This window comes from Asterias rubens, chromosome 12 (assembly GCF_902459465.1).
Source record: "Asterias rubens chromosome 12, eAstRub1.3, whole genome shotgun sequence".
In the NCBI taxonomy this organism is placed as follows: domain Eukaryota; kingdom Metazoa; phylum Echinodermata; class Asteroidea; order Forcipulatida; family Asteriidae; genus Asterias; species Asterias rubens.
This window is the reverse complement of record NC_047073.1, coordinates 7,426,705-7,450,595: the sequence shown is the minus strand read 5'-3', so window position 1 is coordinate 7,450,595 and position 23,891 is coordinate 7,426,705. Positions and strand designations below refer to the sequence as shown.

At 38.6% G+C, this 23,891-nt stretch overlaps 1 protein-coding gene across 1 annotated transcript in view; it reads left to right on the top strand.

Annotated features, from left to right (window-relative positions):
* LOC117297882 (tyrosine-protein kinase SYK-like) overlaps positions 1–9,384 on the top strand; it is a 41,870-nt gene extending 32,486 nt beyond the window's left edge. Inside the window, exons 13-15 of the mRNA XM_033781056.1 lie at positions 5,230–5,370; positions 5,966–6,078; positions 8,545–9,384. Of these exons, the coding sequence (XP_033636947.1) occupies positions 5,230–5,370; positions 5,966–6,078; positions 8,545–8,635 (345 nt within the window). The 3' untranslated portion in view covers positions 8,636–9,384. The remainder of the gene's footprint in view (positions 1–5,229; positions 5,371–5,965; positions 6,079–8,544) is intronic.
* Positions 9,385–23,891: the final 14,507 nt, after the last annotated feature.

Sequence of the window (23,891 nt, the reverse complement as noted above, 5' to 3'; positions counted from 1 at the left end):
ACTGGTGCGTCTTCGGGCTACGTTTGGGGGTGATGGTGAGAACTGCGCATTTTTTGATGTTAAAGCTCATTAGCCACTTATTTGACCACTCTGTAAGGGTATTTAGGTCATTCTGAAGAATCTGCTGGTCGTCTGCTGTCTTTATCTCCCTGTACACAATACTGTCATCTGCAAATAGTTTGATATTAGATTGAATATGTTCATGTATGTCATTGATGTATAAAAGAAATAGCACGGGCCCCAAGACTGATCCTTGGGGGACGCCAGATGTAACATCGATTGTTGAGGAGTGTGTTCCATTGACAGAGACGGCTTGTTTGCGATTTGAGAGAAAATTATTGATCCAACCTAGGGTGTTATGTGTGATGCCATAGTACTGCAGCTTCTCGGCTAAGAGCTGGTGGGAGACTTTATCGAAAGCCTTACTAAAATCAAGAAGGATGACATCAGTTTGACCTTTATGGTTGAGTGTTTCAGACCAGTCATTAGTTGAGTTTACCAGTTGTGTAACCGTTGATAGGCGCTCCCTGAATCCATGCTGTTCGTCAATCAGAATATTGTTTGAATTAAGATGCTTGGCTACATGGCTTACATGTAGGATAATGTGCTCCATCACTTTACAACAGATACATGTCAACGAGATGGGTCTATAGTTACATGCTTCAGCTTTTGGTCCACTCTTGTAAATTGCTGTGACCATAGCTTGTTGCCACTCGGTTGGAACTGTATTGGTGTCTTAAGACTGTTGGAATAGAGATCTCAGGACTGGAGCTAACTCATGAGCAACTATCTTTAGGAGACGTGGAGACATTTCATCTGGGCCAGCTGCTTTGGATGGATTGAGTTTGGAGAGTTGTTTGGCCACGCCTTCTACACCGATGTGGAGGTATGAAATAGATTCATATGGTGACTTCCCCTTGCTCTGTACCTGTGAAGCATTAGTAGTTGGTTTATTGAAGACGTTCTTAAATTGAAGATTTAATGCCTCAGCCTTGTCAAAGTCTGAGCTGCACATTTTGTTGTCCGATTTCAATGTTGGAATTCCTAAATTTTCAGTTCGCATAAGTTTAACATAGGACCAAAAAGACTTGGGGTTCTCAGTTAGATTATTACCAATGACATTGTTGACATAGTCACGATGAGAACTCCGCACAATTTTGGTGACATAGTTACGATATGAGCGGTACGATTTCCAGTCTATAATGTCTGTTGAGAACATCCAACCCCCCCCCTGTGCAATACGATCTTTCACCCAACCAATAACACATGTTGTGTTTAGCATGCACATGAAATAATCTTGCATGATCATTGAACTGTGTTCTATATTGAAAGGCATAACATATATCAGTCTCATAATTCACAAGTATACATGGTATAGCTCTGCTTATTCTATTGAGAACAAAAATAATGAGTGCTCTGATATACCCTATAGCTATATAAGAACACATTATTATTTTGTCTTTACTATTATTTCTTGTGTAATTGCAAAGAAAAAAATGTACGTTTCATTCAGTTGATGCTCGGATGATGGCCCTCCAAACACGTTGGTCCTCCATTGCTGTACGCAGCTCTTCCCGACGCAGTCCAGGGTCCCGGCACAAGGTGTCCACATAGGTGGTTTGTGGTCTGCCTCTGGGACAGTGACCTTGAGTAGGGGCCCAAAGCACAAGCTTGCTCACTGCCAGCTCATCATGTCTGAGACAGTGACCTGCTAATCTCAGCCTTCTTGCCCTAATCTTGGTGTAACTCTCGGTAGTCCATCGTAGAGTTCCAGGTTTGTGACATGCCTCTCCCAATGAATCTGTTTCATAAAAAATGTACACTCTTGTTGTAATAGGACTTTTTTGAAACAGAATATGCAAACTTCACTCTTTAGGCTGCATTGTTGTTTACAATATCTAAAGGATGTTCCTCAAATTCTTCTTTTCCTTGTCCTAATTGCTGTTAATTCCAAGCAAATCCCAGGATGTCATAGTTGTGTACAACAATCCGTCCTTTAAGCCTGTGGAGGAGAACAATTTCCTCTAGGATTGATTTAAAGCTTCCTGGTTTGTAATCTGTACGCCTTGTACACAAATAGGACAAAGACAGATTATATATTCACTCTAGTGCCCATACTCATAGAGCTGCTTAAGCACAAAAAGTAGCTAAGCACAACCAAAATTATGCTTTCTAACACTGCCGGCCATTTTGTGGAGTCTAAAATAGGACTCCACAAATTGGTGTGCCGTGTTACTTCACAATGTGTAAGGAAAACCATGCAATTTTGAGGCATATTTGTGTGGATCATTGTGTTCTACTTTTAAAACATCTTTCTAACCGTATGCATTTTAATAATAACAAATGGTTTCAAACACTTGAAATTTGTGGCAGGAGGGCTTTGTAGAGGTGCTGGTCACCTGTCCCTTTTCGCCACTCACTGGCTTGGTATTTTTAGCTTTTTTTGCTTCTTTGTATCTTTACGTGTATATCGATTTGTATATTTTTATGCCACTGTTAAGTCTAATAAAACTAAAACTAAACTAAATAGACCAACTCTGCTCGTCCGATCCAAGGAAACGTGTCCCTTTAAGACACATACATCAATAGGGTTGTCACACTACCTAATGTAATGATGAGTGTTCACATGCCCCCCAAGGCATGTCTGTATTTATAACAACCTACTCAGAACCTTGAATCCCCCCCCCCCCACAGTCTAGAAGTTTATTGCGGTGACCTTATTCTCACCTTACAACACCCCTATCATTGTATCATCCAGATGCTGACCTTGCCCTAGATCTGACCTACTGACATTAAACACCTCTCCTATCACCTTTCACATTCTATGTATGTATTTTCTCTGAATTATGATGGCCCACTGTTCTTACTTTCAGTTGGCCTTGGCATTAAAAGGTTGTTCTCATCAAAGAATTACCAAAATACATTGTGATATGTTTTAAAGGGCTGGGTACTTTTTACACAATGTCCACAGATTTACATTAAACTTACACAGTTTGAAGACAATAATAGTAGAAAGCTTCCCTTAAAATATTACTTCCTGAGGTGCTGTAGTTTTTGGGAAATGAGTAAAACAATGTCATGAAAATTATTTTAGTCTCAGTTTTAGCATGTAATGTAAAAACGTATTAACCAGTTATGGTATTTTACCATACATACCATAACTGGTTAATACGTTTTTACATAATAAATTTCGTCTCACTGAGAGTGAGAAAACAATTATGTTTGTGACATTGTTTTAATTATTTCTCAAAAACTACAGCACCTCAGCAAGTAATATTTTAAGGGAAGCTTTCTACCATCATTATCTTCAAGCTGTGTAAGTTAAATGTAAATCTGTGGACATTATTTTTTGTGTACCCACATCCTAGGGAGGGTACACCTTTAATTGTAATTACTCCAAAAATTATTGGGGAAAAAAACCATTACAAGGTAAAAAGCACTGGAGAGCTGTTGATTTTTTGGAAAGACACCCTTTGAAGAAATTTAGTTTTAGAGAAAGAAGCAACTTTCACCTCCTGAATTTGAATCTCAGGCATCGGAAAGCACACAGTTCTATGCAACAAGGGTGTTTTTTCTTTCATTATTTTCTTGTGACTTTGATAACTAATTGAGCACAAATTTTCACAGGTTTGTTACTTTTTATGTTTGGATATACCAAGTGAGGATACTGGCATTTGAAAATTACCAAAAGTACACCGTGCCTTTAAAGTATTAAAGTTGTAATACAAGTTTGGTAATGAGCAATAATAACAGATTTATGAAAGTTTAGTTTTGTTAAAGACACTGGACACTAATGGAAATTGTTAAAGACTAGTCTTCACAGTTGGTGTATCTCAACATACGCATAAAATAACAACCCTGTGAAAATTTGAGCTCAATCGGTCATCGAAGTTGCGAGATAATAATGAACGGAAAAAAAATTTGCTACACGAAGTTGTGTGCTTTCAGATTCGTGGAAAATTACTTCTTTCTCGAAAACTACAATGTACTTCACTTCAGAGGGAGCCGTTTCTCACAATGTTTTATACTATCAGCCTCTCCCCATTACTCATAATCAAGAAATGTTTTATGATAATAATTTTTTTGAGAAATTACCAATAGTGTCCACTGCCTTTAAACTTGATATTACCAATACAGTGTTCTCCCCTTGCTCAATTTGCGCATATCGAGCTGGTAAGCACAAGCGCAAATTATTTATCATTTCCACAAGCAGTCACTGTCAGAGTTACCTCCAAGTCATAATGCAATGTACTTCAAAAAACTCATGCCAAGTGTGAGTTAATAAAATATTTTGTATCAAACTGTTTGCAATCCAAATGGATGAATTACCCAGAGATATAAGCGGTACACTAGTCTATTAGATCAAAGACCTTTTCCCAAAACCCAACTACCTCTTTGAACCAGCCCCTTACTCCCACTGGACAATGATTAATGTCACTAGAAAACTTGTAATCAGATTTCCTTTTCAGCTTAGTGGATTTACCACTGCCGAGTAAACCGCAATCTTGCTCTGTCCTGTTTGTGTTAGTTGGCTATAAATAGATTGTGGTTGACCTTGAACTTTAGGACCAGGGTGCATGAACACCAGAGATTTCCGTCTTAGTATTTAAGGGTTACTCCTACGGATTCCAAGGAAAGGAGGGAAAGTCTTTAAGGGTTGCCCTGAAGATGATTCTTGGAACTGTTTTTGTGTGTCTTTGGTTCCTGTTATTCTCAATTAAATCTCTCCATCACTGCATACATGTAGCTGCCAACTCTCCTTAATTCTGCAAAAAGTTCCCTGAAAATCAACTAGCAACCGGGCTATCTCAGTGGTCTAGTTGCTAAGACACTGCTCTAGAATTGCAAAGGTCGAGGGTTCGAATCCCACCGAAGTAATATGCCCGTGATTTTGATTTGTTTTCACAGAGCTCGGGAAAGTACTGAGTGTGGGCTATTCGTTGTACATGTATATGGGTTAAACCAAAATTAATATTCTTTATCTACGATGCAAATTTAACATTCTACATGTATTAAATCATTGTGGTACCTACGGCTAAAACATAGGATTCAACTGTCTCTAACTACCGGGCAATCTCGGTGGTCTAATTTGGTAAGACTGCTCTAGAATTGCAAAGAGTGTACAGTGCTAACACACCTCGGTGTACATGAAGGCCTACATGTATATGGGTAAAACAAAACTTAATGAAATACTTCAAATTTATAAGTACTGAATTGTTGTTGTTGCAGGCGGAGACGGCTGGCAGATGGCCTCTGAAGTGGTATGCTCCAGAGTGTATCTACAGGTTTAAATTCAGCAGCAAGAGCGATGTATGGAGTTATGGTGTGACGCTGTGGGAAGCCATCTCGTATGGCAAGAAACCCTATGCAGTAAGTAGCCGTGCAAGAAACAGGAATGACATACTCTTAGTACTTAAGTCTGATTTCCTCTCAGAAAAATTGTTATGAAACAGCCTGAAATAAAGTTTATAAATGTCTATACCATGTAGATCAGCCCTTGTACTCATTAAAATAGTCCTACTTTTTCCCAAGGGCCAAGTCTCATGCCTGATTGATGTCTTTGCCTGTGTACATGTACCTCATGCAATCAACACAAGATTTTTTAAATTTTTGAACACAATATTTTAAATTTTCAGGGAATGTCATGTTGTCAAATCTTATCCCTGCAGCTTACTTAATTCACTAATCCGCCAGTTTATTCACTGGTCCATTTTATATTTGTATACTCGCTGTTTTCCAAGTCCTACAGAAAAAGAAGACTGCACGTTGTCTAGTGGTTGATACATTTGGTCTAGAATGCCGGGGTCTTCTGTTTAAGAAGAAGAGTAGTATACATGTACATGTATGTATACATACGTAGGTTTTATTTTGTTTCCACAGGGTTTAGGAAGCACTGAGTATACAGTGTTAGTAACACATCGAAATATGAGGTTTGAGAACTGTTCTGTTTGTTTTCATCAATTAGAACATGAAGGGCCAGGAGCTGATGGCGTTTATAGAGAGTGGATCCAGACTATCCCAGCCGGACCGATGTCCTGATGAAGCCTACGCACTCATGAGACGCTGTTGGGAAGATGAGTAAGTATTATACACTGTGGAAAACAAATATCTATAAGACACTTTGAGTCTTAGATCATGCTGGGATGATGCAGAGCTAGTAACTCTTCCTGATTCGGCAAACAAAAATCCCTGAATCTTTCTATGTTCAGATGAAAAAAATAGAAAATCTTTCTAGTGTGCGTTTCCACAATTATGACCAATTATTTCTTTGGTTACAATCGCTATTGGTTAATCACTTGCCAATGACCAAAACAGTTATTGGTTACATCCGCCAAAATTTATTACAGAAACTTTGTCAATTTATTTTACATTTTTAAATTTTTTGTTATAAATATCTCCTTCATTACAATATTGATCCCTGATCAGCTGATTGCAAGATGCAAATGTTGACATCAATTATTCAAAATATTTGCCCACCTTTTTTACAATTCATTGTTGATTTTTAATTCTTGTCTGTTATTTTGACTACTTTTATCTGTGTTTCTTACTTGTGGAGTTTTAACTGTACATCACCTTGTAATATTTTATAATCTTTGTGCATTATTTCATGTGCATTATTTCATGTGCATTATTTCAATTGCATTATTTCATATGCATTATTTCATGTGTATTATTTCGTGTGCATTATGTCATGTGCAATATTTTTTCTGCTTTTTGTAACTTTTTAACTTTTGATATTTTTGGTTTTTTAAAACTTGTCATGCAATGTAATTTCTTCTTTTTGAGATTACTAAAGTTTCTTAAGTCTTCTTGTGTTTTATATCTGTGTGACATGGAAATTTGTTTTGAAATACTGTATACGATCATTATTACTTTTAATGGCGTCACATTTGCTCAAAATACCCGGATGTCAGACAAAGTTTTCCACCACCGCATCAGTATGCCACTCTGCAGGAAGTAAACATTAAGCATTTTAGACAATGGCCAGGATGGCTTGGAAATTAGCCTTGATCAAGGCTGTTGACGTACTGTTCCCCTGCCTGGTTCGCTGCACACGCATGCAGTGCATACACAAATGTACATTACCATACATTGTACAGCGAGAACAGTAGAGCGTAGTCGTGAGTACGGTCATGTCTTTGTACTTTCAACCTCGTACACGTGGCTCAAACAACAGCCTTGATGGGTTTGTAAAGCTTTATCGGAATTCCGATAAAAGGTTATTCATGATGTGGGCGTGTCATTCTAAATATTGGCCAATCACAGGCGCGATTGAGAATGACGTATTACTGCTAGCAATCATACCACGTCGGTGTGTGTATGTGGGTGTGTGTACGCTGTACGCTAGCTGTATGGACATGTACTGTACTACGTGCTTTTTATAGCAGTGTCGGGAGCGTGGTGTATATTGGCTATGATTGTAAGGGGTCTGAATGCGCTGCCGGACGGGTGAGCCGGACAAGACTCACCTGGTCGGTAATGGTGTTGAACAACTTCCAACAACTGCCGTTGTCTTGCGTTTCATTATAACACGAGGACTAGCATCATAACTACAACGTAGCTGGTAGATTTGTCCCTGAATTGGAAGCTGCTGTACTTTAAGTGCCACGTTGTAGTGTAGTACTAATAGTATGGCAAGAGTTAGTTTATGAAATTGAACTTTACTTGTAGTTGTTGTTCAGCCACACGCCATCTTCTACCGTCTTGTATGTTTTCGACAACACATATTTTCGATCCCCAACTTTGATTTACCGCGACTGGGATTTTGCAGATCACGGCTGGCTGTAGCGCCTTGATCAAGGTACTTGGAAATGGACGCATGAACTTTGAAACATCGTCTGAGATCGGGGTACTTTCGTGACGCCACCATACTGAGCTTCTATTTATATTTTGTTCAATGTTTGTGTTTGGTTATCAGTTTCAGAACAGTTTAGGCTTATGCCTCTAACCACTTCTCTAGTTTATAGACCTAGCGGTAATTTATGGAGGGTCCCCTTGGCTAGAGGTCAAAAGAAGGTCGCTCATTGGCCTATGCCTGTGTGCTGCACATATATACTTTTTCCATTGTTTCACCCTCGTTTTAACTCTAAGATAGCAGCAGGTTGACTTTAATTCATCAGGCTTAATGACAAGAACTTTGTGGGTGTTGAAAATGAACAATTAAGATTGAAGACTTATCATCTATAGGTATGCTGGCTGTAGTTTACTACAACCGCCAGGGATTTGTAATTATTGGGGTAAAGTATTTACACAGCTGAGGTTGTTCCTGATTATTTGCAATGATGAAAGGATAGACGATTAAACAATTTAATTAGTTATTAACTAATTAGTGAGTTTGTTGGTTCACCTCAGATAAGTGAAATTGTTCCTGATTGTTGTAAAGATATGAGGATAGACTTTACAAACAATTGAGTGAACAAAATAGAAGAATTATTAACTAATTTTGTAAGTTTTTGGGTCCAGCTAGTGTCAACCTGTAGGGTTTTAAATGATACAGATGATGTTTATTGTAAGTAATGTTTTTTTTTTCCTTGTCGGATACAGGGCCAGAGACAGACCAAGCTTTGGAGAGGTCGTTGACACCATGAGCGTTATTTTGAGACATCTCCGAGCCGGAACGCTGAGAATCCGCTAAGAGGGGCTTCCAGGGAATGGACTTTTTAATTTACACAGGCAGAAGCAGTGTACATAATGCATCTATTCATCCAAGCCATCCAGCAGCAATGGTGTCGATGTGGGGCCGTTTACACGTCATGTTGGCACTCCTTTTAAGCTAATCTATACATTGCAATGCTTATTACTGTAAATTGTTTTTCTTTCTTTTTTGCTGAATATTGGCAGCTGGATAATGAGGCCAATCTTGGGCCATTTTTGGCACTATGTTAAGTTCCACTTTGTAGGCTATTTGGTGAAGCCAGTCTGGGGCCTTTTTGGCACTTTGTTAAGTTGCACTCTGTAGGGTAGGCTACTGGGTGAAGTCAGTCTGGGCCATTTTTGACACTCTGTTAAGTTGCACTTTGCAGGCTACTGGGTGAAGCCAGTCTGGGCCATTTTTGGCACTCTGTTAAGTTGCACTTTGTAGGCTACTGGGTGAAGCCAGTCTGGGCCATTTTGGCACCCTGTTAAGTTGCACTTTGTAGGCTGCTGGGTGAAGCCAGTCTGGGGCCATTTTGGCACTCTAGTTTCTCACACTTGGCATTCTTTACTTTAAGAATTTCCTTTTTTGTTGTATTAAGAGGCAGCTGGATTTATTGCTGCGCTTAGGTACTATGTTGGTTCTCTTTTCGTCCCCAACTCAAATGCTTACTTTGAGCAAGGTCGAGTGTGCACCATGGCTAAGTAAAGGTTTACCGTTTACCATGTTCACTCTAACCCAGGCTGGTGGACCATAATATGGTTGACTACTGTGGTCGACCATAATATGGTTGACTACTGTGGTTGACCATAATATGGTTGACTACTGTGGTCGACCATAATATGGTTGACCATAATATGGTTGACTACTGTGGTTGACCATAATATGGTTGACTACTGTGGTCGACCATAATATGGTTGACTACTGTGGTGGACCATAATATGGTTGACTACTGTGGTCGACCATAATATGGTTGACCATAATATGGTTGACTACTGTGGTTGACCATAATATGGTTGACTACTGTGGTCGACCATAATATGGTTGACTACTGTGGTGGACCATAATATGGTTGACTACTGTGGTCGACCATAATATGGTTGACTACTGTGGTCGACCATAATATGGTTGACTACTGTGGTCGACCATAATATGGTTGACTACTGTGGTGGACCATAATATGGTTGACTACTGTGGTCGACCATAATATGGTTGACTACTGTGGTTGACCATAATATGGTTGACTACTGTGGTCGACCATAATATGGTTGACTACTGTGGTTGACCATAATATGGTTGACTACTGTGGTTGACCATTTGGAACCATCCTCATGACTATGGTTTCTTCACAGGTCCCAATAGCCTGTTCCATGCTACCATCCGTAAAGCACAGAGGGTAACCAGTGACACTATATGGAAAACGCGCAAGGCAATAGAGTGTTTAATACCGTGGTATCGATGGTTGACAAGATTTCCGAGCGAGTCATTCGAGTGAGTGCGTCACTGCGCAATACATTGCTGGTCAGTAGTTGACTAAATATGCGCACTTGAACTTGCTGTATGTTGTCTGTTGACAATGATGGATGGTCGAATATGTTGAGTCCATGCAGCTGCCATGTTCTACGAAACTGGGTCCTGCACAGTGCTTAGTTTCAGCTGCTTCAGCACGAACATAAGCTAAGCAGAAAACAATCCTGCTTACCAGAAATATATCACCAGCCAAACAGCCATCTCATATGTAAATTTGCATCTGGTTTCCTACTTACTTATGCTAAGCAGAAAATAATCAAACAGTGAAGTCTGCTTTAGCAGCTCTATGAACTTGGGCTCTGCCATCACAAGACAATACGATTCTTGTATGAAGAACCATTTACATTGTTTGAGATATGATTTGTTTTTGGTGTTTCCTACAAATCAAAAAGTCTGTCATTGTAAAAAAAGAAAAGAAAAAATGATTACAGCCCTCTATTTCGGGTGTTTAGGTTGAGTTTTGGATGTGAAACTCTCTGAAGTTCAAATCTATTTTTAATAAAAAGAGGACAATGTTTACCAGCTTTTAGAAGATTCCAAAGCAGTGGAATTTGTTGTCGGTCATCAAAAGTTACAGCGTTAGAACAAAAATAATCTTGCTTAAAGGAACACGTTGCCTTGGATCGGACGAGATGGCCTATAAAAGCGTTTGAAACCGTTTGTTATGAAATGCATATGGTTAGAAAGATGTTTTAAAAGTAGAATATAATGATCCACACAAGTATCACTCACAATTGCACAGTTTTACGTCGCGAAACAAACACAGTCGGCCATTTATGGGTGTCAAAAGGGAGTCAAAAATTTGACTCCCATAAATGGCCGACTGTGTTAGTTGACGAGGTAAAAGGAAAACCATGCAATTTTGAGTGATACTTGTGTGGATCATTATATTCTACTTTTAAAACATCTTTCTAACCATATGCATTTCATAACAAACGGTTTCAAACGCTTTTTATAGACCAACTCGTCCAATCCAAGGCAACGTATTCCTTTAAACTGCTGACTTATAACGCAGAATTTAAAGAAGCAAAGTGAAACTTCAGTATGTTGTCCAGTTTGAAGATTCAGTGTTTAAATGTTTTACAGGGAATTTCCTAAATGGTTTTGCAATAATTGTATAGATGAAAAAATTTAATATAGTGAATTTTAATTTTTTTAATGGGAATTCAAACTTTTTATTATTAACAAGGACAGAGTATTTTTTCCTCTAGTCTTCAATAATTACCAAAGAAAAGAGTCGTAACTCATTTTAAACAATGTCAGAGTTTACATTAGTTCGATAATTCAAATCTTGATCTTCCATGTTTTTTCTTGTTGATACAGTTTTTGAATCATCCCTGTGGTGATAAGTATGGTTAAGTAAACAAAGTCTGTTTGAAAGATGGTGAAGAGTCAAATTGGCCGTAAATAAGGGAATAAAGGGGTAGTGACGAGTTCTTCAATGGCAACGACCTTGCAAGGTTTTTAACAGACGTTTTAAGAACGAGTCACTACTTTATTATTCCCATTCATAAATGCCCTTTTGTTAAAAAACGTTAAAAAATACAGTTACAGACACTTTAACAATTGAAAATTCGAGGTTTGAAATATTTTTTTCCAAAACTTTGCGAAGAATCTGTTTGATGCGCGTGTGTTGTGTGTACGCGCGTGCGCTTAGATTACGCGCGCGCACTTAGATTATGCGTGCGCTTAGATAACGCGCGTGCGCTTAGATAACGCGCGTGCGCTTAGATTACGCGCTGTTACTAAAGCTATGAATTGAGTTCTGCTTGATAATCTTTCGCGCCCGACAAGCTAGCTTGTTATAAACAGCTCCAGCTAGTCATAATCAAAGGTTTAAATACCCCCACGTGATGCGCTCTCCACCAATAGGAGTTGAGAAACTGTCTGGGGTATTTATGAATGTTAAATTTTTGAGAAATCTTAATAGTTTTGATGCCTTCCTCATCCGGGTAGGGTGCCCTCTTTTAGAGGTCATTAGAAGGTTGGCCATTACCCACTCAGAGCACAGATCCGGTCATTAGAAGATTGTTCAGTACCCACTCAGAGCACAGATCCGGTCATTAGAAGATTGCTCAGTACCCACTCAGAGCACAGATCCGGTCATTAGAAGATTGCTCATTACCCACTCAGAGCACAGATCCGGTCATTAGATAATTGCTCATTACCCACTCAGAGCACAGATCCGGTCATTAGAAGATTGCTCATTACCCACTCAGAGCACAGATCCGGTCATTAGAAGATTGCTCAGTACCCACTCAGAGCACAGATCCGGTCATTAGAAGATTGCTCAGTACCCACTCAGAGCACAGATCCGGTCATTAGAAGATTGCTCAGTACCCACTCAGAGCACAGATCCGGTCATTAGAAGATTGCTCAGTACCCACTCAGAGCACAGATCTGGTCATTAGAAGATTGCTCAGTACCCACTCAGAGCACAGATCCGGTCATTAGAAGATTGCTCAGTACCCACTCAGAGCACAGATCCGGTTTTAAATTTCTAACCACTGTAAATGTAAGATTGTCAACTAAATAGACATTTACGCTCATGCCACCACTTGAGTAGGGCGCCCTTAGCAAGAGGTCAGTAGATGATTGTGCATTAGCCCATCAGTCCCCTCTTTTAAACAAATTTCTAACCACTGTAAATGCAAGATAGTTGACTAAATAGACGCTTACGCAACATGACACCATATCAAGACATCCATGTTACTCGTTATGGTTGCTGGGTAACTAACATTTAAGGATGTAACCATGGCAACACCAATGTTCGCCTAATCATCAACTGTTTTTTTAACCATCCCTCCAATCATAGAGAATCTCATGTAAATAAAATACGTACAATTTCTGAGCTTTCATAAACAACTTATAGCAATAAAATGCTAATGGAGAAAATGTTGGCTTTGCATTAGTAAAAAGACGCATCCCTACTGCCTTGAAAACTCAAAAGCCAGTTTTAAAATTTTCCTTTCAAGAGACTGTACAATAAACTGTTTTAATTCTATCTTTTTAGATACGGAATAACTTGGTAGTTTTGAGGTGTCGTCCTCGAGAAGGGAATTTAGGGAAGGAATATTTGTTTTTAAAGATAATGCTATTATCATTTGGTGTTTTTAAAACTATTTTTAGAATGTGAAATTTAAGTAATCAACTAGAATATTTAATGTTTCTTTTAAATGGTTTCACTGGTCACCCCTACAAATGGCTGCATTGGATTCAACAGGACCCCATTTCATAGAGCTGCTTTACTGCTTAGCGGAAATGGAAAGGGGACCAGTCACAAACTATGTACATTAAATCTCATTTTAGCTGGTAACCGATTGTGCTAAGCAGGATTTTAGTGTGCTTGATATATTTATGTTCTTGGCAGCTCTATGAAAATGGCGGTAGGTTTTGAGTAGCTGTTGGGTTGGCTATAAAAAGAAAGCGTTAAATAAGATAATTTAGTTGTGCTGTACTTCACACTTGTTGTACTTCACACTTTGTTGTGTGCCTGGAAAAAGGACATAACGTAAGTGTGAGCGGCGAAAAGTTGTCAGAAATAACTGTCAAAAATTGTGTTTCTTAGAGTGTGAACATCAGACAAGCGAGCTCTCTGAATTTTCTCACAATTTCCTAGAGCCTTTAAGATTTATCCAGATAGAAGTAAAGCAGTAACCAAAAGGAGAGAGAAATAGTCCACATTGTGTCCAAACCTGTAGTTTTGTATTTCTGGTGATTCACAGTCTGTGAACCTCCTGAGTTCTAACGTCTGGGAGGTTCTGGGTTTAAGATAAAGCGGATCTCAGACTCGCAAGTTTTTTTCAGGGCCCAATTACATGGCTCTGCTTACCGTAAGCACAGAATCGGCGCTTACCAAAGCAGGGAATTCTGTGTTTACGGCAAGCGTATTTCACGAGTTAGCTGTGATTTTTTACTTCTGCGCGTGCGTACTCCACATCAATAGGCATTCTACGCTTACAAGGCTAGCGCAGAAATTCAGCGCTTGCACATAAGCGGGGAATCGTGATCGTAAGCGCAGAATTCGGCAGTAAGCAGTCATAAAATTGGGCCCTGGAATGTTCACACAGGTAAACAACTCATCCCTTGATTTATTTTTTGTTTTCCTTTATTTTTTATGCCATTTATAAGTTATTGTTGAAAACTTATTATTCCACATAGGAATGGAAATCCATTCTGAGGGGTAATTTGAGCAACAAGCAAACATACTAAACAGTCACGCTATCTCTTTTTTATTTCTTGTGATCTTCTGCTGGGGCTACGATTTGAACTGAAAAAGGGTTGACAGCCTTTTGACCATTGTCTTGGCTCAATTGGTCTGGTGTAGACTCCATATTTATAATCTCTATTTTTTTTTCTTCTCTTTACTTTGTTGAGGGGAAACTGTTATATATTCATGCTGAATACTTCTTAAGAGAGCTGAACATTTATATTTCTTCACATTTTCTTTCGCTTTACTTTCAAAACTTACTTTGCAAAATTTGGTAGAAAATCTCCTACTGTTTTTCGCTGTACGATTTGACAGTGGTTTATGTAAGGGTTGGTGTACAATAACAATGTATTAAATATATTAATTTTGATTGGGTTTGGACAAACCAGGGAGGTTGCCAACATAGGGCTTGATAGCTCAGGTGGTAGAGTGCCTGCATGTCAATCCGGAGGTCGTTGGTTCTAATCCAACTCTTGTAAATTTGTCTTTGTTTCCCTTGTGGTGTATTATTTGACAAGTATTAATTTTATCAATTTATCAAAAACAAATCTGTTTTCCTTGGTAACTCTTTATAAAAAAAAATAATGTGTGTGTGGTTGTACAACAATGTACATGAAAGTATGGTTTCCATTGGGTTACCACTGTCATAGAGCTGCTTATTAGCACCACAACAAGTACATGTAGCTTATCACATATTCTTACCCTGTCATGTGTACCCCAGCTGTGACCAGTATTCTGCTTATTGACTAACGAAAAAAAGGGCTAGGCAATATTTTCTGCTTTTAAAAGCAGCTCTTGAATATGGACCATGCAATTTTATAGAGCTGCTTAAATACAAAGCTTAGCACAACAAAATAATGCTTATCAGGGTGAAGTTAAGTTTACCAGCCAAAATAACACGACTTGTGTACACTGTGACTGTTTTTTGCATTGCATAAGATTATTAAGCGAATTTTTTTCTTCTATTTAAGCAGCTCTATAAAACTGGGCCCTTGTAATGCTACATTGACTAATACAGTCGACTCTCGATGTCTGTTTAAGCAGCTCTTTGAAACTGGGCCCTTGTAATGCTACATTGACTAATACAGTCGACTCTCGATGTCTGTTTTAGCAGCTCTATGAAACTGGGCCCTTGTAATGCTACATTGACTAATACAGTCGACTCTCGATGTCTGTTTCAGCAGCTCTATGAAACTGGGCCCTTGTAATGCTACATTGACTAATACAGTCGACTCTCGATGTCTGTTTAAGCAGCTCTATGAAACTGGGCCCTTGTAATGCTACATGGACTAATACAGTCGACTCTCGATGTCTGTTTAAGCAGCTCTATGAAACTGGGCCCTTGTAATGCTACATTGACTAATACAGTCGACTCTCGATGTCTGTTTAAGCAGCTCTATGAAACTGGGCCCTTGTAATGCTACATTGACTAATACAGTCGACTCTCGATGTCTGTTTAAGCAGCTCTATGAAACTGGGCCCTTGTAATGCTACATGGACTAATACAGTCGACTCTCGATGTCTGTTTAAGCAGCTCTATGAAACTGGGCCCTTGTAATGCTACATGGACTAATACAGTCGACTCTCGATGTCTGTTTCAGCAGCTCTATGAAACTGGGCCCTTGTAATGCTACATGGACTAATACAGTCGACTCTCGATGTCTGTTTCAGCAGCTCTTTGAAACTGGGCCCTTGTAATGCTACATTGACTAATACAGTCGACTCTCGATGTCTGTTTAAGCAGCTCTATGAAACTGGGCCCTTGTAATGCTACATGGACTAATACAGTCGACTCTCGATGTCTGTTTAAGCAGCTCTATGAAACTGGGCCCTTGTAATGCTGGGTCCTTGTAATGCGACATTGATTGAGTGAGATGTGGGGCTTTAGAATCAATTATGCAAAATGTATAAAGCGCCTAAACCAATGGTTTGCTCCAAGGCACCGAGGCATAGACAAAATAAATAAGTCATTGATGGTAGGCCTCCTGAAACAGGTGGGCTTTCAGAAGTGTCTTTAATGTGTTGAAGGATGTTGTGTTTCTGATGTGATTTGGAAGTTTAAAGACAGGGGACACTATTGGTAATTGTCAAAGACCAGTCTTCTACCTTGGTGTATCTCAACATATGCATAAAATAACAAACCTGTGAAAATTTGAGCTCAATCGGTCGTCAGAGTTGCGAGATAACTGTGAAACAAAAAACACCCTTGTCACACGAAGTTGTGTGCTTTCAGATGCTTGATTTCGATCTACCTCTCCCCATTACTTGTTACCAAGTGAGTTTTTATGCTAATAATTATTTTGAGTAATTACCAATAGTGTCCAGTGCCTTTAATCCAGTGTTTGGGTTCGTAGACTGAGGAGACTCTGTTGGCACAAGTGATGTGAGTTGTCTTGCCACAACAAAGTATAGTGAACAGGAGTTAGTTGATCGAGGTTTTCTTCGTTCAGTACCAACTTTATTTGCAGCATGTCAATGATTTAAAGGCAGTGGACACTATTGGTAATTACTCAAAATAATTATTGGCATAAACCTTTCTTGGTGACGAGTAATGGGGAGAGGTTGATGGTATAAAACATTGTGAAAAAACGGCTCCCTCTGAAGTGCCATAGTTCTTTCGAGAAAGAAGTAATTTTCCACGAATTTGATTTTGAGACCTGAACTTGAGGTCTCGAAATCAACCATCTAAACGCACACAACTTTGTGTGATAAGGGTTGTTTTTCTTTCATAATTATCTCGCAACTTCAATGACCGATTGGGCTCAAATTTTCACAGGTTTGTTATTTTATGCATATGTTGAGATACACCAACTGTGAAGGCTAGTCTTTGACAATTACCAATAGTGTCCACTGCCTTTTATCAGGTAAGCCGAGCCTCTTTGAACCAGTGCTCTTTATAGCGTGGGTTGACTGTATCAATATCGATAAAGTGAACTTTGGGGCTCCATCTTAAAAAAATCCCCTTTGTACAGTTATACAATGTAACTAACCAAAATGGGCAAAAACAGCTATTAAAACATATTTTATTTAACATGCTCAAAAGAAGTCCAATGGTGTGTTTTGTTTTATTTGTAAATATTTTCTTTCGTTATTAATCAAGATCTCTGAATGTTAAAGGCAGTGGACACTATTGGTAATTACTCAAAATAATTATTAGCATAAAACCTTACTTGGTAGCGAGTAATGGGGAGAGGTTGGTAGTATACAACATTGTGAGAAACGGCTCCCTCTGAAGTGGAGTAGTTTACGAGAAAGAAGTAATTTTCCACGAATTTGATTTCGAGACCTCAAGTTTAGAACTTGAGGTCTCGAAATCAACCATCTATTCTAAACGCACACAACTTCGTGTGACAAGGGTGTTTTTTCTTTCATTAATATCTCGCAACTTCAACGACCAATTGAGCTAAAATTTTCACAGGTTTGTTATTTCATGCATATGTTGACATACACCAAATGAGAAGACTGGTCTCTGACAATTACCAATAGTGTCCACTGTCTTTAATAACGATTGCTCTTTGGGCAGTCGGGTTTGTGTAGTGGTATATTTCCTCGCCTTCTACCTCTTGGACCCGGGTTCGAATCCCGCTGCGGGCACTACATAGAAGTGTCGTGGCCGAGTGGTTAAGAGCATTGAATTCAAACTCTGGTGTTTCTGATCAGCAGAGTGTGGGTTCGAATCCCCCCAGCCGTGACACTTGTGTCCTTAAGCAAGACACTTAACCACTGCTTCGTCCTTCGGATGGGTCGTAAAGCCGTTGGTCCCATGTGTTGTGTATCGCATGTGTAATGGGATGAAATTGCAGCCCCCCTTTTTTTTGTTACCCCTAGTTTACCTATGTCCTGCTCGGACTAGGGCGAGTCTAGGGGTGGGTGGTTGCCTGGTGGTGTGTGATGAGTGGGTGATTGGTAGCAGGCTTTGCAACCGATCACGGCTATTGAGGAAGGGATGTCTCAGGGGTCAGTGACCAAACCCAAGGAAGTGGTTTGACACTTGGCCACTGGACACCGACAGAGGACGGATAGTGTTAGAATTAACCCTCCAAGTTCCTTCAATAATTACACTTTGCCTCTGTCGGACATCTACGTTGGATTGCGCCAGCCCAGCTTTATCACCACAATAATTGTATATTCATCCCCTGTCCTGCTCTAGGTGAGTTTGATTTTACTTTTATCTTTCTTGTGAGCCTAGCTAGGTTTAAAAGTTAAAAAGTGAAGATCGGCGTGTCGCGTAACATTTAATTTGAACAATCACTGCATACTTTCAATTGTGTAAGGATAGTGTTTTAGATTTTGATGACTGAAGTTCTAGAAAAGAAGTTCCTTTTTACATGCTCTTATTTTGAATTGATAATTGTTGACTTGTTGTTTTCCATGCTCTTTTGACTTTTGATGCTTACAAAATGTGAATTGTCATATTACATTTTGTCTCAGTATTATTAAGCTTTTAACTTGATTTATTTAATGTTGGTTTAGTTTCTGCATTATTCAGTACTTATTTGTTTCATGGTTCAATTTCATTGTCTACTTTTATTCGCGTCTGTTTTATTGAGTGGTTGATTTGTTTGATTCCACCTGTGGATTATTAGAACAACTTATTTCTAATAGTACTTTTTGATATGAGTTTGGCAAGAGACAAAGACTAGTTTTGTATTTGAAGTTTCTTTGATTTAGTTATATGCATCTTTCTTTCTTTTATTTACTGAAACTATATTTTTTAGCCAGGGATTACTTTTATCATAGTTTTGCTCTATGGTTTCATACATATATCTTTGCTTTTTAACTTCTTGTTTGGTTTTTAATGTTTTGCATTTACTTATATTTAGACTTCTTTAAAGTTTATCATTGTATATAATTCATTGCAGTCAAAACCAATTCCCACGGTTTTTCATTGTTTATTGTAAACATCCTGATTTCATGGCACCAAGGAGTAATTGTTCCATGAAATGTCTTTAATACCACAAACTATGCAAGGGGTGTAGTTTCCCTTAATTGGTTTAAATACCCTGTCCATCATTTTGCCTCAGGCATGCACTGGTCTGGGGAATAGTGTGACCTTCTAGCACCCATACTGCACTGGCTAGTGTAACAGTCTCACACAGCTGTTATTGTTTCACACTTAATTTACTTTCAAGATTAGTGATTTCTGTTAAAGGATTATAAGGTTTATTATTAGGTATTTAATTTTAGTGTAGTTTATATTTTTGAATGGCATAGTATTAATTTTACACTTGGCCACTGGACACCGACAGAGGACGGATAGTGTTAGAATTAACCCTCCAAGTTCCTTCAATAATTACACTTTGCCTCTGTCGGACATCTACGTTGGATTGCGCCAGCCCAGCTTTATCACCACAATAATTGTATATTCATCCCCTGTCCTGCTCTAGGCCGAATCCAAATCAAGAGAGCCAGCAGGACAGCGTATCAACTGTAGCCTATTTATCTTCACTGCATTTTCGTCATACCCAGTTGTACCAGAACAGTAATCCTGTCCCCTGATCAAGGACAAGGAACTGGTTCTGAAGTCTTCAAGTTTGTCATCGTAATCTTCGCAGCCCCAATATCTTCAACTTTGCTGGAAGAACTTTTTCATTGTCACACCATCTTCAATTAAAGTATCTTCAATTCAAGTTATCGTCAGCGTCCGTCCAAGTCCAACACCAACAGATAGGCCATTCATTTATTTTTGTTTTATATTTCCATTGTATAAAGTTTCATTGTATAAAGTTTCATTGTTATTTTCGTTGCATTTTAATTGTCGAGACCCGCTGGGTTTGTTTTTCTCCTCTTTTGTATTTGAGATTTTATTATTATCTCATTTGCACTGTATAAATACAGCGTTTTAAATTCGCCTCTCCCTTTATAGTAGTCGGGATTTGAATAAAACTTTCTTCGTATTTTACAACACCACTTAAACAGCGTGTCCCTTGTAAAATTTATTATGTTTCAGCACAGAGTGCGCTAGCCGCACTCAAACCTGTTACACATGTAAAATAACCCAGTGCACTTATTGAAAAGAGATGGGGTTCGCCCCTGTGTTTCTGGCTGTGGCTGCTTTATGCACCGTAGCATCTTATAAACCCTTAGAAGGTGCTAAATAATTGGGTCTCAGAATTCATCAATGTAATAACATATCTTTCTAAAAGTTTGTATATACTCAGCGCCTTGAGTACCCTTGTTTGGTAGATACAAGACTTCGATATCGTATTATTATATGGATTGGGTTTCAGTCTCTACCCGAGTGCATGTTTTTTTCCTGGAATTCTCTGCAGTTTTCCTCCCACATCTACAACTGAAACTTCCATCCTGGTCTTCTCTCCATAGAGTTCTTAGCCAGTATAGTGATTAAGTTCACTTTTCTGAGAAATCTTGGCTTCACAACCAGAACAAATAAATAAATAATTATCTGTAATTTTCCTAATACATCTAAAAACTAAAACTTCCTACTTTGTCATCTCTTCTTCTGGTACTTGGCTAGTATAATGGTTGAGTTCACTTCTATGAGAGTACTTGCCTTCACAACTAGAACAAACAATTTGGAAGAAAGGTTTGCGGTAACCCCATGTAATGACTATCTCTAATGAGTTGGAGTGGTTCTGAAAAGATCTGTTGGTTTAACTCGACGTTTCTATCAGTATGCTCTGATCGTCTTCTGCTGTCAATTTGGCGTTTTATAAATACAGGTATTATTATTTATATTAACAATTAAATGAATAATTGACAACTCTCACTTTCCATATAATTCATGAAAATAACTTGATTTATTGATCATATACAATATAATTATGTTTACAACATTTCTATAATACATACATGTAACATGTAAAGGTTTAGTCAACATATTTTCAATGTGAATCCACTTTATTAAGTGACAAAGAGTTCCCCACCACCACAAGTGCCTTTCCGCTGATGTATTATTATTTTAGACACGTTATATTAGGGACCTTTACATTTAGTTTCCAAATATGTCTCTATACATGTATTTGTGCATTTATATTTTTTAATTTTGCATATTTGAAGGGGGGGGGGTCGATATCTCTACTTGGCAATTCTACCTGACATCAATTAGAGGGTACATATACCTTTGACTAAATAAATGAAAATACAAACATTAAAGACCTGAAAATCTAGATGGAAACTGTGTTGAAAAAAAAAGCAATGTCTTGTTTACCTGACAAGAATACATACATTATTTAAGTGACTCGAAATAAACACCATAAATGTAAAGAAAAAAAGTAATTAACAGATCGAGAAGTGGTGAATAGAAGTACAAGGGTCAAGATGACAGAAAGGAACTCTTTTGCAAGGCTAGGTGGAAACACCACAACCAAAAATTATACTTTGATTTTACAATGTATAATGAATCTGTGAAAAGTTGACTTGGCTCTGTATGGACACAGCATCTTATAACCGGATACACGTGTACCTTTATTTACAACCCAGTTATCCCTTCTTGGCGTTAGCCCCACCACCACCTTTGTCTTTGTCATTAAAGAGGCTTTTAAAAAATCCACATTTGAATTATTCTGCCCTTGTGCAAAACACATTCGTTTGTTATGCAAAGACTTTGAAAGTACTGATTAAATTACAAGGCAGTTTTAAGAAGTTGAAGACAAAGCCCTGCAAGAACAGGAAACTTCAGAATAAAAAGAAGTATTATCTTCTTGGAATACTCAATAAGTAAAATAAAGTACTTAAAAAGCTTAAAAGTAAGAGAAATTGCATCCAAATTAAATAAGAAGGTATTAATGTAACTGTGCAATACAGGATTTGTTATTCCATTCCACAGGAATCTACAAATTTGATAAAATTAAACAATATTTCTTGGACGACTATTTAGTCAAAGTAAATGCTTTAAGTTTTTTTAAAGATGGTTTTGGCGCTATATAAATAGTAAATTATAATGAGTATTATTATTATTATGAATTGATAAAGGTAAGATCATAGATTGGTGTTATCAATATTGCTGAACTGTTGGGAAAAATTATCAAGAAAGTTTGAATAAATGTCACAAGTGAAAGTATCAGCTGAATACAGCGTCTACTTGCTGAGAAAACAGCAAGAAAACTGTCACAGTGTATTTAGAAGAACGTTGGATCCATCCGCTTTATTAGTAAGGTGACAGGGGGTAACAACCACATCTCTGGCTGCAGCTTTGGTGAATGGCAACAAACCATAGAAATCTAACCAATGATTAATGAATGAATCATTTCTCAGATTCAAATGTTGTGGGGTGACAAATTATCCAATACGTAATACTTCGAAAAGAATCCTTTCTCGAAATAATATAATAATAATAATAACCCGTTTTTATATAGCGCCTTTCACACCCGGAGGGCGTCCCAAAGTGCTTCACATTATTACCCCTGGTCACTGGGCCTTAAATCATTCCTTAAACCATCTCAGCTCCCTGGTGGGGAGTATGCAGCCTGTGCAACATTAATATGCGCTACTCGGCTAAATCAATCACAAGAACCATCTCTGCCCTCGCAGGTACCCATTTACCCCTGGGTGGAGAGAAGCAATTATAGTAAAGTGTCTTGCTCAGGGACACAAGTGTCACGACCGGGATTCGAACCCACACTCTGCTGAACAGAAGCACCAGAGCTTGAGTTCGGTGCTCTTATCCGCTCGGCCACGACAGCCTATGAATATACTATCAACAGCTGCAGTGCTTCTCATCTAGTAGGTTTTTATGGCCATTCATTTTTGGATTACTTACCAATCTTTGACCCTACCGTTAAGTAGTTCCTGGGGCCGATTTCACAAAGCACTAAGATTCGTCTAAAAAAATATATGTTATGTTAGCGTAATGGGCCCACAAAAAATAGGGTAGGTAGGTAGGGATTTAGGGTAGGTAGGTAGGGATTTAGGGTAGGTAGGTAGGGATTTAGGGTAGGTAGGTAGGGATTTAGGGTAGGTAGGTAGGGATTTAGGGTAGGTAGGTAGGGATTTAGGGTAGGTAGGTAGGGATTTAGGGTAGGTAGGTAGGGATTTAGGGTAGGTAGGTAGGGATTTAGGGTAGGTAGGTAGGGTAGGTGGGTAGGGATTTAGGGTAGGTGGGTAGGGATTTAGGGTAGGTAGGTAGGGATTTAGGGTAGTTAGGTAGGGATTTAGGGTAGGTACAATGTAGGTAGGGATTTAGGGTAGGTAGGTAGGGATTTAGGGTAGGTAGGTAGGGATTTAGGGTAGGTAGGTAGGGATTTAGGGTAGGTACATGTAGGTAGGGATTTAGGGTAGGTAGGTAGGGATTTAGGGTAGTTAGGTAGGGATTTAGGGTAGGTAGGTAGGGATTTAGGGTAGGTAGGTAGGTAGGGATTTAGGGTAGGTAGGTAGGGATTTAGGATAGGTAGGTAGGGATTTAGGGTAGTTTGGTAGGGATTTTTTTCCCCTTCCGAGCAACGAAAATGACATGTTTTCTAATTGTTTTAGCCGGTAGTATACAAGATAACAAAAGAAAACAAGGCTACACACAACAAATACTATATTTTTAAACTATTGATGACATTTTTAAAA